Genomic DNA, 15,300 nt, shown 5'->3' with positions numbered 1-15,300 from the left:
ATAAATTTAAAAAAATAAGATAAAAAGTCCACATAATCTTAGAGAACAGATGTTTATTATTTGCAACCAGAATGCTTTAGTTCTTGATGGCCCTCTCTGGTACACATCTATTTTGTAATAGGTACAAACCACCTTGGAAAATATATGCTCATACAGGTTCTTTTTGTAAAAGATATTTATGATAGACAATTGTGAACTGCACAGAGACTAAAATGGAATGTTCCAGAAAGAACTAGGATAAAACAGCATTAGGTAGTAATGCTGCTAAGTCTTTATTAGTGTTACCATGTAAATGAGTGAAAGTTTCCATTTTATGTGGTTTTAGGATACTTAAATTCAGAATTTTTATTTTTTTAATTTGATTACGTACGTTTGTAATTTCCATTACATTATTAACAAGGATATGCCATGTATAATTTTAAAAACTGCAGTAAAACTATATCCGTACCACACAACTCTACTGTTGCAATGCTTCCTACAAAGAGGGCTCTTCTACTGGGTTCCTGACCAGGTGTTTGCATGTGGGGAGCACTACCCAAAGTTTAGATCTTGCAGTGTCTTTCAGAATTTAAAAAATTAACTGGGGACTTCCCTGGTGGTCCAGTGGGTAAGATTCCATGCTCCCAACGCAGGGGGGCCCGTGTTCCATCCCTGGCCAAGGAACTATATCCCGCATACATGCAGCAACTAAGAAGCCTACATGCAGCAACTAAGACATTTGCATGCCACAACTAAGAACTGGTGCAGCCAAAATAAAACATAATAAATTAAAAAAAATAAATTGTAAGCTAAAAAGAAATGAGCTATTAAGCTATGGAAACACAGAGGAACCTTCAATGCACATTACTCAAAAAGTGAAAGCCAATCTGAAAAGACTACATACTATACGACGCCAACTATGACAGTCTAGGAAAGGCAAAACTAAGGACAGTAAAAATATCAGTGGTTGCCAGAGGTTGGAGGTGAGAAGGATGAACAGAGCAGAGTTTTAGAGCAGTGAAAACTCTCTGTATCCTATAATCCTAAATACATGAGGGATGTGGATAATGCGGGAGGCTATACATGTGTGGAGCAAGAAGTATACTGGAAATCTCTGCACCTTCCTCTCAATTTTGCTGTGAATCTATAACTACTCTAAAAAAGTCTTTAAAAAAAAAAAGCCAACTGTGTAGAATCCTAAATTCCCCACTAACTTAAGCCATTTGTGGAATCCCACTGAGGGTGACAAGAAAGCAGCAATATTAAATTTGGGAATAAAGGGAGCAAACAATTCTCTTGGCTCATCTCTAGTTCTTTGTATGCTATAACCTGGTTTCATTGCATTTGGTTTAGAGAAGGAAGGCGTAACTCCCAATGCTGGCAACCCCTAAAATGCAAACAAAGCTAAACATTTCCAAAGACTTAAGGAAAACTCCAGGAAGAGATACACATCCATTCTTACAATAACAGGTAGAACAAAAATGGTGCTAAAAACAAACTATACAGATTCATATAAATTTTGTAAGTACAAAAATTTATTCTGAATAAATCATTTTGTAATTACTGAAAGATGTTCATTACTTTACTTAGCTAATATTTACTTAAATCGAGTTACCCAAACAAAATAAACATGGCAATACAAAAATGTAAATTTACAAAAGCTGTACAAAATAACTTAAATTTAAAAATTAGACTGATACAGTCCATATGATCTCTTAAGGGAGCTATACAATTATAGATTTATATACTTTTTTTAAGGGGGTAAAAGAAAGGATGCTTTAAGGCTTCTTTAAGAGTAATCCTTTTAGCTGGATCATACTCCAACATTTTCTGAATGAGGTCAAAGAGAAGCTCATGTTCAGCATCTTGAGAAAGCATAAATTCCTGAAAGGAAAATAAATACAATCAGCAGCCTTTTCTAGTACCACTTATTATAATTTCATTTCCCCACCAAAAAAATAGGGAAAACTCAAGGTTTTGATCACTTAAGCAATGACCCAAGCTTACCTTCAGAGGTTTACAGCGCCTTGAAACATATCTGCCAGCAGAACTATGTTCATCCCAGTCTAATCGATCATGATGGAAATATTTACGTTTCCTAAGAGTAAGTCCATATCCATTCATGTTTATAATGTTGACAATGAAAACTTAAAACATGTAGCAAAGGTGATCGACGGCACTTACTCTTAAACATACCTGGTTTTCTGTATCATATGTTTTGGCAAAGGTCCAAGAATCCTTTCCATCATTGCCAAATGTTCCTTACTATCGTGTGTCTAAAATAGTAACAAAAAGTTATTAACTACCTCTATTTGCACATTGTGCTTTGTTCTTATTTAACACAGCTGCTAAATTTTTAGTCCGTAGGTTACAGGTCACAAAGGAAGGTGATCTCTAAAACAGGCATACTTTTAGCAAGTTACAGCTTAGAAAAAAAAATAATTAAGGCCTACAGAAGCTCACCAACAATTTCCCTAAATAAACAAAGATAACTATTTGTAATATACTTAGAAATGTTTCCAATAAAATGATAAATTATAAAGAAAATACAAATGCCCAACAGCATCAGAATTACACGTGGTTTTATTTCTTTACCTTTACCTACAATTAATAGTCTATAATGAGAGAGAGAAAAAGCGCTACCTAAATGGGTATACTTTGTGTTAAATTCTTATAAACAGGCAATTTACTTTTGCAAAGTCATTGAAACAGATCATTGTCACTTACTGGAAATACTGTAAACCCAAGGTAATATTCAATAAGAATACATCCTATACTCCAGACATCACATGGCTGGGACCATCCTAGGGCTGCAAAGTAAAGCAAATTGTTAATGAAAAACTCCTCAATATTTTCTTATCAACATTTTAAAAAACAAGGATATAATCTGATGTTTGAGCTGGAAAGATCCGAATGGAATCACTTAATCCAAGCTTAAACATAATACGATAGCATAGCATGTAAGAATTAGTTAGGGCTCTGGAGACATCTAGTTTCAAGCCCCAAATCTGGCTTACTCTTTTGGGACTGATTTGGGGAAAATTTTTTTCCTAAACCTCCATTTACTAACTTGTAAAATGGGAGCAAGCTACACCATGCAAAGACTAGACATGACATGTATGAAGTATAACAGGCATTGTATGATTATGTTTTAAAATCCCATCACGGGATTTCCCTGGCGGTCCAGTGGTTAAGACTCCATCTTCCACTGCAGGGGGCGCACGTTGGCCGCACAGCCAAAAAATAAATAAAAATAACATCCCATCACATATTACAAATGTGCAAACTGAATTCTAGAAAGATTAAGCAACTTCTCAAAGTCCCAGAGCTGACTACTTGGGATAACAAAGAGCTTAAAACCCTTAATGTGTTTTACTATACTAATCCCTAAAAGGGAAAAAGGTAGTCCTACAAACACCTAGAACTGTAAATAAATTTTAGTTAGCTTCAATAAAGACATACACAGGTCTCAAAGCACAATTAAGAAATTCTTACCTAAAATAACTTCAGGTGCCCTATAGTGTCTTGTAGATACCAATGTACTGTGATGTTCATCATCATATGTTGCACTTCCAAAGTCTACAACTTTAACATCTGGATTTATTAAAGTACGTTCATCACGTTTCTGAAAATCATAAATGATTAAGGAGGCATTACATTAAGGTGTAAAACATTCACTTAAAACTATGAAGATAAAACATCAAAGACTTACCATTTTGGGATTATATGCCTCTGTGTAGTCAGACTGTACAAATAAGATGTTTTCAGGCTTTAAGTCTGTGTGAGTCAACTTATTACTGTGCAGAACTGAGAATGAAACAGAAAAAGTTCCTGTATTCTAAAATTTGAAAACCAAAACCCTAACCAAACCCCAAAGCCCGGTAACAAAAATCCTCTCTGAATGCCTTTTCATGTCCAAATAAGTGGTCAACATTCAATAGCCTACTACAAAACCACCAGGGACTAAAACCCATTACCCCTCTAAAAAGTTACTTCACTGACAGCTAACTGCTTAGAAGTATCTTTCTCTTATGAAGCTGAGATTTGCCATTCCTTAATTTTAACCCAGTGGTTCTAGATTATCATTTTTAGAAATTAGAAAAGTTAAATCAGTCTTATACAATTTATTATTATATGCTGGACAATATTCTCTTTACTGAATGAAATGCAGTAAACTGACCAACCGCTTGTAATCAACCACATCTTTCTCCTACCTACACTTAAACAATGCTTTTTTAAAAAATATAATTTATTTATTTATTTATCTATTTATTTATTTTTGGCTGTGTTGGGTCTTCATTGCGGTGCGCGGGCTCCTCATTGTGGTGGCTTCTCATTGAGGAGCGCAGGCTTCAGTAGTTGCGGCTCGTAGGCTCAGTAGTTGTGGCGCACGGGCTTAGTTGCTCTGCGGCATGTGGGATCCTCCCGGACCAAGGCTCGAACCCGTGTCCCCTGCATTGGCAGGCGGATTCTTACCCACTGCACCACCAGGGAAGCCCTCTCCTACCTACTCTTAATTAAGTCAGGCCTCCGAATCATATATGTTAGATTGCACTTTTTTCTTTTCAAAGATTCAAATTGGTGTGGCATTAAAACCAGTCTCCATAAACTCAAATTTCTGGAATATATGCCAAACACTTACAATTCACAGACTTGCATATCTGATATGCCATCTTCCTGATATGATCCAGTCGAAAGGGCAGAAAACCATTTTCCTTAATGAAGTCATAAGTACTAAGTCCTAGTAGTTCAAACACAATGCAGACATGACCATGATGTTCAAACCACTCCAACATCTCAACACAGCGGCTATAAACATATGAGAAAAAAACTGAGTACAGCCTCTTACAATTCAAATCTACCCGAGGCCATTTTTCTAAGTTCTATTTTGATACTTACAATGTTCTGCTGGGGTCTGTTGTATTTAAGTGTTCCAGAACTTGTATTTCTGAGCGAGCAGCTTCACAATATCTATCCACATTTTTAACTATTTTTACTGCTACATGTCTACCTCCCCTGTTAATGAAAAGTTAACATTAAAAAAATGATAAAGATGATGTCCAATTCCATTTTTCCATCACTCTTCAAACTGTACTACTTCTATTCTGACCCATTGTATTTGTTTTTTGAATTTATGGTCTAGCATTCAGTTTTGTCTAATTATATGTAAGTACTCTAACTTCAACTCAGTGTAAGCAACTAGAATGACCTTTGGGCATACGGTAGGGTCGGTAACACATGCTGAATGACAGATTTTTTTCATCAGACCACTTGAGTTTTTTTTTTTTGGTCCTTTAACTACATACCAATAGCTCTAATTTAACAATACTGGGACATTATCACCTCAATTTACATTCCAACTAAGAAGTAAAACAAATGTACATAGAGCAGTTTCTTCCTATAATACCAGTCACTGGCTAATAACTCCAATCTTCCTTTGGTCCAGGTTACCAAAAAAGTTGGGATATAGTGAGGATGAAGAGTTCTAGTTCTCAGAACCTTACCAACCAATAGTAGGAAGCCTCCTCTAATAATTCATTTAGAAAAGTTTTGCCATTCCAAAGGGAAAAAAAATCAAACAGGAAACAAAGTAAAGAAAATTTCTTACACTATGTTAAGAAATTTCAATCAGTTGTTTGAAGGGCATAGATAATTAAACTTATGACACCAATCTAGGAGAGTTCTCAGCTCTAGCTGTGTCACCCCTTATCAATTAGGTTACTTTCTAAAAATACAGGTTCCTAGGTAAACTACCCTGAAGACTGGTTCAATGTCTGGGGTAAGCAAAGCTCCACAGACTCCTAATATAAAACCAAGGCTAAAATCTACTGATCCAGGAAAAAAAAAGCAACAATGGCCACAACTGTGCCCAGTGGGACAACAAAAGAATACTTCTGAAACAATAAAATCTATTCTCAGCTTGTAATTAGAGACTTACACATACTATTAATAGCTACTGCTTAAGAACACAAAAGGCTAGTAACTTTATTGGAGTTTCCTATACACAAGTCAAAAATCCAAGCTAAAAGGGTATAATGATGTGTCTAATTCATGGTCAGACTATCTTAAAGCTGAATAAATTTTCTATACTGTTCACCTTCCCAAGTGCAATCCCAGGCCAGGAGACTTACGCTTTATGATCAATGCACTCCATGACTTTCCCAAAAGCTCCTTCACCTAAAGTATCTACAATTTCATCTAAAAGAGAGAAATAAAACTCAGTTATACCAAGAAGTGGAAACAGTTTACTTACAATAAAGGCTATCAAATGCAGATTATTCTAGTTGATGCTACAAATTTCCTTAGTCACTAGATATTTTATTGGTCAACACTGCCAAAAAACATATATAATTATTTTTAGGTCTAATTTCATTCTTAAACTAATTTCATTAACTTGATTTACTGTTTTGGAAGTTCTGCATAACAAACATTAAATTTCTAAAGAAAGTAAAAACACAACCCCCCCCACCAAAAGAAATGGAAAAAAACAAAACAAAAACAGAGAAAGAAAAAAAGATTTCCAAATCCCTGAAATCTTAATCTATATATAGATTATGTTATCTGAAAAGTTAATAAGTGTTGAAAAATATTCTATACATCTTGCACTTAGTACGTCTCCACTCTGACAGATCAGGTGACCCTCCTCATCATCCTCTACACTCCTGGTTCTTTTCCTTCGGTGACTCTTCTGGAAACGTCAAGTGGGCGGCACCAAGATCATCCAGCCAATCAATATACCCGAGTGAATTCAGGGCAGAATACGAAATTCATTCAGCGGGGAGATATTCAGGCATTCAGATACACGCCAGGCCACAAACGGTTGGCAGGAGCAATTTCAAATTCAGTCCCCAGAAATTCACAGGGCACATAGTTTATGTTAACAGGAGAAAAACATGGCAAGGAACAGATTTTCAGATAAGATACTCAAAGTGGCAAGGCAACAAAACATAATACAATTGTTTTTCTTTTTTAAAAAATGCTTAGTTGTAGCACTCACTGAAACATAATTTTAAGTTTCTAGTGTCCTAATTTAATGTTGCAAAATTGCAGAATATTTACTTGTCAAAAGTAGACTGTGGCCAAATTATAATTTCCCAGCTAAACTAAGAAAATAACAAAACAGCAAATAAAATTAAAAATCCTAATTTTGGGGAGAAAAAAAATTGGCATACAAGAATAACACTATGGTATTTAAAATGTCATCTGAGCTTGATCTCCAAATTAACCCATAACCCATAACATTCTAATCTGTTTAAGTGGTTTCCTTAGTGAAAAAAGGATTAGAGAATATGCTTTGCCAGAACAAAGAGGCATGCACGGCATAATCCTCAGTCGTACAAATATAAAAATTCTACTTCTATTTGTAGTAAGACTTTAACAAATCACATTTATTGAAGTACTATAAGAAAACTTTCAGAATATCTTGTAATCCCTGCTATAAACTAACCTAAATTACCTCCTGTCACTGGAATGACAATTAGTTGCCAACTACTAATAAAATCTATTACTATATTAACTATACAGATATGGTATTTGAAGAATTTCCTATCCAATGCACAAACACAAAAACTCCTGCAAGTTAAAATCAAGACGACTTTATCTTAAACAGAACTTCCTCAAATGATCAAACACAATTTCAAGTTTTCCTGTTCCACAAGGGAAATAAAATTTCCAAAATATTTTAAAACAGCTCATACCCCATGTGAACGATGATATGAAGTGCTGTGGTGAATTCTGTGTTTGCTTTTATAACTACTTCTTCCACTTCTACCAGAGGACTTGCTACTATGGTTCTGATATCTGCTTTCATGATCTCTATGACGATGTCCAGGTTCACATCCTTGACTGTAGTCATTTCTGTATTCATCAATGTAGCGTCGACTATGATAATCCTTCCCATTTATGGATCTGCTTTCCAGATAATAGCTAGAAAAAGTGAAAATGCATTTTCAATGCTCTATGTTAATCCCAAATATCCTCAAATTCTCAGTAAATCTCTTAAAACAGTACTCTTAATGAGATTTTACGCTTTTCTTACCAAAAAGCAAAAAAAAACAAAAAAAAACCTCCCAATTTTACAACCATTACAAGTTGTCACTGGAAACAGAAATGGTAATCAGTTATCGTAAGTCGCCTCTAGTTTTAATCATGAAAATGTATTTTTCCGCCGGTTTTACTGAGATACAACTGATACGTAACACTGGAATGAAAATATTTTTATACTGAGACACTATAAATATCCTCATTACCTATCAGATGTTTTAGAGTAATTGAATCTGCAGCGCTTGTTCTCCCGTGCACTGCTATGTGATCTCCTCCTCCTTTTATGACTGCCGCTGCTGCTCCTCCATTTTCCATAATCCCAATCTTTTTCATCCCAATCAGGACAATAAGTTCTCTTTGAGTGTCTCATCTACATAAAAGACAAGTTTTTCCCAGTTAAATATCACCCCACATGTCAACACTGTTGCAAATTCACTCTAGTTGTGACGTTTTATTGTTTTTAAATCAAAGTTCAAAAATCATTATCACCCAACCTGAAATCACTGATAAACCCAATGATTTTTTTTCTGCTGCCTCAAAATCTAGAGTCTGAACTTTATTCATAGATATTCTGCATTACTCATGTCACGCTCAGATTTACTAGAAGAGGGTTGGAAAAAGAGAGAGGAGGAAATCCCAATTTCTGAACGTTGGGAAAAATCCTCTCCTGCCAGAATCACAAATTCCTAACAACTTGAAAAAGACGTTATACACAAACTTTTCACCAACTATCGTTCATATCGGTACTGACTGCCCGGGCCTCACCTCGTCTCTAAAGGCAACTCGAAATCAAGAAGCTCCAATTGTTCTGGGCAGGGAGGTCTGCAAAAAGTACCTTCGGCTAAACGGCCCCACTGCCCGACTTCTCTCACGCGCTCCTTCAAATACGCCATATTATTTTTCTTTCCTCGAGATCCTAAACCTGACTTTTGTTTACACCACTGAAGGCAAAGGCACGCGCCATTTTCCCCGGAATCCTTTAAGACTCAACTGGACATTAAGTGACGCCGCCTTACACCAGGTCAACGTGTTCTTTCTTTTCATTTGTTAAGAACACTTCCTCAGAGGAGCGAGACTTAGGAACATTCCAGAACCCGAGTCAACGCCACCCCCCGCGGGCTGCCTTGCCGTCTCCGCCCCGCCGCCATTTTACAGCCCGGCCGAGGCCTCCGCCGCCGCAGACAACATGGCGCCCGTGGGCTCCGGGGCTCGGCCCTTCCCCCCTCCCTTTGGGGAAGGCAAACGTTCGAGAACCTTCCCCCGCCTGGCAAACCCTACCGCTACCTTCCACCAGTGACTGACTGGAGCGTTGCGGTTCAAACAGAAATTCGCAGCGACGGGCTTGGCAAAGCATGGAAGACGAGCGGGCCACCTTTGTGCAGCCGGGAGGGTAGGGAAAACCGGAGACTGCGGGCGCCCAACAAGCTTGGAGAGGAGCGTCACAAGCGCTCTCGAGGCACAAAAAGAGGCCCTGACACCTGGCCTGCTTCCTCCCGCGTCTTACCGTCCTGGAAAAGAGTCCAAGCCTAAGGAGACAATGCTTGCGACGCGACCACGGAGAAAACGCAGCTGGCTGCTGCGAGCTCCGGCAGCAAAATGGAGCTGACAGTCACCGCGTCAGGACTCTCCTGGAAAACACGATGACGCTGCAAGCGGGCCTCCGCCTCCGGGCGGGGCGCGCAGGCGGGGAGGGCGGAGCGGACTCCGGCTCCGACTTGTGCGCAGGTTCTGGGTCGGGCGCTCAGCGCCCAAGGGTGGAGGGAGGGAAGCTGTTGCTGGCCGCCATGTTGGCCCCGCTCTCCGTTCCGGCTCTGAGAAAACATTGTAAGAGTTGAAGAGAAGAGACTCGCTCATGGTCCCTAAAAATTGTGTTTGTGAACGCTAGAAATGAGGAAAAGTGAGGGAAGCAGGGTACAAAGTAGCCGGTACCCTACTGCAATCGCTTAAACGATGCTTTAAAAAAAAATACACCATCTGCATCAAATAGCCCCAAATTGGGAATTGTCTGGATTTGGGCTTTTGTTAAAGTTCTGAGACCTGTTTAAAACTAGTTAAATCTTCGGTGGCTGGGACCCACACGCACTGAACTTGGATTGTAAAGATTTTTCCCGAGGTTTTAAACGTCGAAGAAATGTGAGAGCAAAAGCCTGGAGACAGAAAGTGGAACTCCTCACAAGCAACATTTCCGCATTAAGCGAGACCTCTGCGGTGTAAAGATGAAGTAAACTGTAAAAGGGGGAAATGGAAGGTCATTAGAAGAAGACAATTATCAGGAAACAACCTCTGAACAACAAAAATCAAGCTGCAATTTTTTTTTCCAAGCTGCAATTTGATGGAACAAAGTAATTGAAAATCCTGACTCCCGCGCCCCGCCCCTTCTCCATTTGTCACTTGAAGAAAATCACGTACTCATTACACATTTAGTGGAACGCATAAAATTATCACGTATTACGGTAAAGCGTAATCTTACTGGCTTTATTTAGACAGGAGAGCAGCGTAGATAACTTGCCGGATACGGATGCACAACTACTGTAGGGTAAAGTGATGAGGAATATGCATCCCCAGAATCCCTATGCTTGTTTGCATTTCTTAAGCCGCTTCTCAAAATGGCTTTCAAGATGCTTTAAAACCATTAATACCTAGATTCTTACATGGGGTCAGGATCACTAAGTACAAGGTAAGTATTTCACTTGTGAGGGAGAAATTTCTCACAGTAACTTGTGAAATTTACAGCTATTCGGTATATGTTTAACAGCACATTTAAATGTTAAGCAAAACCTAGGGAATCCCAGTCCTTGGAGTATAACAGTTAATCGAAGTCGTTGTGCTAAACACTGTACATAAGTTCTCACTTAATCCTAACAGCAATCTAAATATGGGCATTAGCCATGTTCTGCTATTATAGGTCAAAGTTGCAGTTTGTGCAGACAGCAATTTAGAGTATTTAATTTCTTTAGGCAAATCCTCACAGTAAAATTACAGGGTAAAAGCCAATGAAAAAATCCTGTACATGTTGCCAAAATTGCTTTCCAAAATGGTTTTAAATTTAGCAAAGCCCACATACAGCCGATTACTGGTTCAGGATACATCCAAAGTTTAATTAATGAAGTTAGCCATTTTAGTGCGTCTGTTAGTGCATGCTATGGGCTGTTTGAAGGGCTATGCCCCCCCCCCCATATACTCATGTGTTTAAGTCCTAACTTCCACTCCCTCAGAATGTGACTGTATTTGTAGTGTGGACTGAAAAAAATGCACAATGTGAGAGTAGTGAGGTAAGTTTTATTTGGGGCAAAATGCCTGGGGAGATAGCCTCTCAGCTCTGAGGAACTGCTCCCAAGAGGTAGGGGGAGAAGTTAGTGTTATATATGATTTTTGTGAAGGGGGATATGTGCAGTCAAGCACACCTTTTTGTCAGAGGGTTGCTGCTAGTCACGAGGAGCAGGTAGGTGTCTCCATTAATGATTTTAATGCTTTTCTAGATATGAGAAGATGCAAGAAATTGGGCTCATAAAATCTTCTGAAAATATCTATCTGAAGGCCTGTTCTGCCTGTTTTCCCCAAAGCACAGGGTGCCTCATGCCTGATCTCCACTCTGAACTCCTTTCAAGGCGTGTTGAAAGTCAGTGACTGCAGTGGCTAGTGACTTCACTCTTATACACTAGAGCCAGATAGTAAGCGACAATTTTTAGTTGGCAGTAAATAGGGTCTTTACAGAGGTAATATGATTAAATGAGGTCATTAGGGAGGGGCCTAATCCACTTTAGCTGGTGTCTTTATAAAGAGATTGGGAAACACACACCCAGAGGAAAGATGACGTGAAGACAGGAGATGGTCATCTACATGCCAAGGAGAAAGGCCTCAGAGTAAACAACCCTGCCCACATCGTGATCTCCCAACTTGTCTCTAGAACTGTGAGAAACTTTTCTGTTGTTTAAACCACCCAGTCTCTGGTACTGTACTTTGTTTTGGCGGCTCTAACTAAATGAGTGCATAACATTAAAAATTTGTTATTTTGGTGGATACTGAACTTGTAACTTTATTTTCTAATTAGTGAAATTGCACATTTTCTCTTGTGACTTGTCCATTCATACCTTATTGCTTTCCTGTACAGTTCTCTTTTGTCCTATTTTCGTGCAGTTAAACCTATTCCATCTTTACCTCTGTCAAGTTTGTAAACTGAGAAATTCCTTTCTTCTTCAGAGGAATTCTTTGAAATGTTTTAAATTTTTCTTCGGTTTTCTTTAAAAAGGCAACTCTTTTATCCATCTGGAATTTTGGTATATCATGTGAGGTGAAATTCTTTTGCTTTTTTTTTTCTCCATGTCATTTACTGGTTATCCTAACACAATTTATGGAATAACTTTTTTTTTTGGCTGCACTGTGCAGCACAGGGGATCTTAGTTCCCTGGCCAGGGTTCAAACTCGTGCCCCCTGCAATGGAAGCACAGAGTCTTAACCACCACCAGGGAAGTCCCCTCTTCTCTTTTTTAAATGATTTTTGGATACTGCTTTAAATAAACTATGTATACACTACTGTTTACACTCTATTATTCTAGTCTTATCCCTCACACATCACAGTTTTAATATTGATATTTGCAGCTTTATAAAGATTGGGATTAATTCCTTTTTCATTATATTTAAAAAATTTTCCATTATCATGTATTCTTCTAGATTTGCTTTATAATTATTATATGGAATATCACTACCTGAACCACAATTGGTACAAATTGAATTTAAAGAACCACCAATCCATTAGTGAAATAGTAACTAATCTATCCACTTTACTAAACTGATTAAAAGTTGAGTCCTTTGTATTAAAATTTATCTATTTACATGTCTCTTAGGTCCTGAGACTGTGCTCCCATGGAGTAGACAGTGTCCGATGTCCTTTGTATCCAAACCTGGAAGAAGCTCAATAAATTACTTACTAGTTTTAGTTGTTCAAACAACAAAAAAACATGTCTTCAGAAATACCCACCGTAGAGATTAAGAATGTGTTGCTAAATGGATTTGGAAATTTCCAAGTTCAACCAAGGTATGAATTACAACTATTCAATTTGCCATTAACCAAAAGGTCTGCAAGCCTTCTACTCAAGAGCTCCAAACGAGTATCTAACAGGACTCAAGAATTCTAATGAATTCAGGTACAATTCAAGAATGGTGGCTGCAGCAAAAATAGCCATGAAGTCTTCCCTCCCCTGAGAGCAAGGGAGACAAAGGGAGCAGCGAGCAGGCAGAGAAGCAGCACAGCCGGCCCTGAGAGTTAATCATGTTGCGATGTAAATAGAAGTGAGTTTTCTTTCTCCTTCTCCTGAGAGCAAGGGGAAAAAAGGGAGCATTGAGCAGGCGAAAGAAGCAGCACAGCCAGCCTTGAGAGTTAATCACTCCTTGTTTAACTGTCACTAATTTGCAGTAACTGGATTTGTACTTTACAAAGCGAACCTCACTCCCTGACACTACGTAATTTACCTTCGGCACCCATCACCCCTGACTGTGTGTTACATACCCCACCTCTCACTCCGGGCACTTACATTCTACAGGCCCCTCGTAACAAATCACCCCCTATAGTTTTTGAATTTCAGAGACAAGGTCACAGGCCGATAAACGAGAGGCAAATGGACGCAGTTTCCAGACTGCCAGCCCCAATTACCAGGCAGCCTGACGCCAGCTATGACTGTTTTGAAATAATGCAAAGGAAAGGAAGCATGCAAGACCTTCACTACTTTGATCCTTACCATATACCCCGGGCTGTGAGCCCCACATCTAAAATCTCCCGATTCCCAAGGAGGGGGGGCACAGTTGAGGTGCTAGCCTGCTGTCTTCCCTTCTGCCTAGCAGAAAAATAAAGCCATCTCTCTCTTCCTCCAAAATCCCTGTCTCCGTATTTCTGTTCGGCCTCGGTGCACAGGGAAGCCGATTTTTCGGCAACATGGTGAAGCAGATTTCAGGCATAGTTTATACTATCCCTTAAACTCGTATGAGTTTTAACTCCCTTTGCTGTGAAACCATGATTATTTGGCAACTTCTGATAGTCTGGGTCAAGGGTTGGCAAACTTTCTTAAATGGCCAGAGAGTAAATATTCTAGGCTTGCAGGCTATTTGGTCTCTGGCACAGCCAATCATTTCTGCTCTGGTAGCACAAAACAACCAGAGCTACTGCAGAAACATGGGAATGGCAGAGTTCCAAGAAAATGGTATCTGCAAAAACAGGTGGCCAGCCCGAGGGCTGCAGTTTGCCAACCTCTTGTCTAGCTGGGGAACCACATTACTTTCGTTTTAAAGAGAACTTGGGTTGATCAGCAATATTCTAGTCTTCTAGTCTTCTGAGTAGTTTATACTTACTGCCAAGTAATACATGGAACAGAATGTCAATTACCCAACTGCTAATGCGATCAGTGAACCAGTCAATTCAGTGTGAGTGGACAGAAATCAACGTTCTGGATTTTGATCCTCAGGGTAGTCTATGAGAGGCCCAAAGGGGAGCCAGTATACCTCCCTATCTATGAGATCCTTATGGGTACAACTAAGCAGACATAAGAATAAGACATAAGAATGAGCTCTAAGAACCCAGAAGTCATATCTGTACCACTAAAAAAATGGCACAGTTTGGAATAAAAATTGAGGCAATGTCAGTCAGTACAAAAACTTCCTAACAATCAGTAAAATACTCTTAAGAGTGGTGACAAAAATTCAATGACATGTTTGGAGAAGAAAGATATCAAGTATAAGAAGTGGCAAACCAAATTCTGGCCTAAAAGAGGCCTTAATACCAATTCTAGAAACTAATGGTTAAATTAAAAGGGTGAAACAAAACATGAAGGCATTAGTGTAACTGGCCCCTCAGTTTAGTGTAAGGTATGGAAGGTACCAATAGTAATAAGAGAATTACTGCAAGCTAACTCCCTAATTGCAGTTAAGAAAGAATCAATTAGATCAGCCATCTGCAGAAATGATACAAATGAAGAAATGTTTGGTATCAGTTTTAGAAATACCCCAAATCTAACCTAGGTGATCTAGACAGTGAGTGGGACATAGTTCTTTAACAAATCAATGGTAGAGCCTGATAAATGGCCTGATTAGGTGAGAGCCCTGATATGGTTAAGAGCACAGCTTCCATTTACTTGCTACAGAACACTTACTACATGCCAGAAGCTTTATACACACTATTTCATTTAATCCTCACAAGAGTCATGTGAAGGATTATTTATGTATGAGAAAGTTAAAGCTTGGAGATATTAACTTGCCTAAAGTTAATATTAGGGGGCAGAGCTGTGATTC

At 38.7% G+C, this 15,300-nt stretch overlaps 1 protein-coding gene and 1 long non-coding RNA gene across 3 annotated transcripts; one reads left to right on the top strand and one right to left on the bottom strand.

Annotated features, from left to right (window-relative positions):
* Positions 1 to 36: 36 nt before the first annotated feature.
* On the bottom strand, positions 37 to 9,669 carry CLK1 (CDC like kinase 1). Of its 2 annotated transcripts, XM_060152352.1 has the most exons (13): positions 9,527 to 9,669; positions 8,229 to 8,392; positions 7,677 to 7,905; positions 6,577 to 6,667; positions 6,111 to 6,177; positions 4,879 to 4,995; positions 4,622 to 4,788; positions 3,692 to 3,786; positions 3,475 to 3,604; positions 2,707 to 2,789; positions 2,176 to 2,255; positions 1,987 to 2,077; positions 37 to 1,863 (listed from the first exon to the last, which is right to left on the bottom strand). In XM_060152352.1, exons 2-13 carry the CDS (start codon positions 8,390 to 8,392, stop codon positions 1,720 to 1,722), a joined length of 1,458 nt encoding a protein of 485 aa, XP_060008335.1. In that variant the 5' UTR covers positions 9,527 to 9,669; the 3' UTR covers positions 37 to 1,719. The 2 variants fall into 2 exon arrangements, with proteins under 2 accessions (XP_060008335.1, XP_060008336.1); XM_060152353.1 differs by lacking the exons at positions 6,577 to 6,667; positions 8,229 to 8,392; positions 9,527 to 9,669 and having other exon boundaries at positions 7,677 to 7,816.
* Positions 9,670 to 11,810: 2,141 nt separating this feature from the next.
* LOC132521699 (uncharacterized) lies at positions 11,811 to 13,892 on the top strand. The gene is made up of 2 exons (XR_009540938.1): positions 11,811 to 11,933; positions 12,867 to 13,892. It is a non-coding gene; the product is annotated as an uncharacterized LOC132521699 (long non-coding RNA).
* Positions 13,893 to 15,300: the final 1,408 nt, after the last annotated feature.

The sequence above is a fragment of the Lagenorhynchus albirostris genome, chromosome 6 (genome assembly GCF_949774975.1).
Source record: "Lagenorhynchus albirostris chromosome 6, mLagAlb1.1, whole genome shotgun sequence".
In the NCBI taxonomy this organism is placed as follows: domain Eukaryota; kingdom Metazoa; phylum Chordata; class Mammalia; order Artiodactyla; family Delphinidae; genus Lagenorhynchus; species Lagenorhynchus albirostris.
This window is presented reverse-complemented; position numbering and strand designations above follow the sequence as displayed.

Bases quoted from the DNA above. Each gene is read 5' to 3' on its own strand.
- CLK1 (XM_060152352.1), bottom strand. From the start codon at position 8,392: ATGAGACACTCAAAGAGAACTTATTGTCCTGATTGGGATGAAAAAGAT. The intron at 2,790-3,474 runs GTAAGAATTTCT...TTTACTTTGCAG, and splicing joins GGCACCTGAAGTTATTTTAG to CCCTAGGATGGTCCCAGCCA. The intron at 2,078-2,175 runs GTATGTTTAAGA...ACTTACTCTTAG, and splicing joins CATATGATACAGAAAACCAG to GAAACGTAAATATTTCCATC.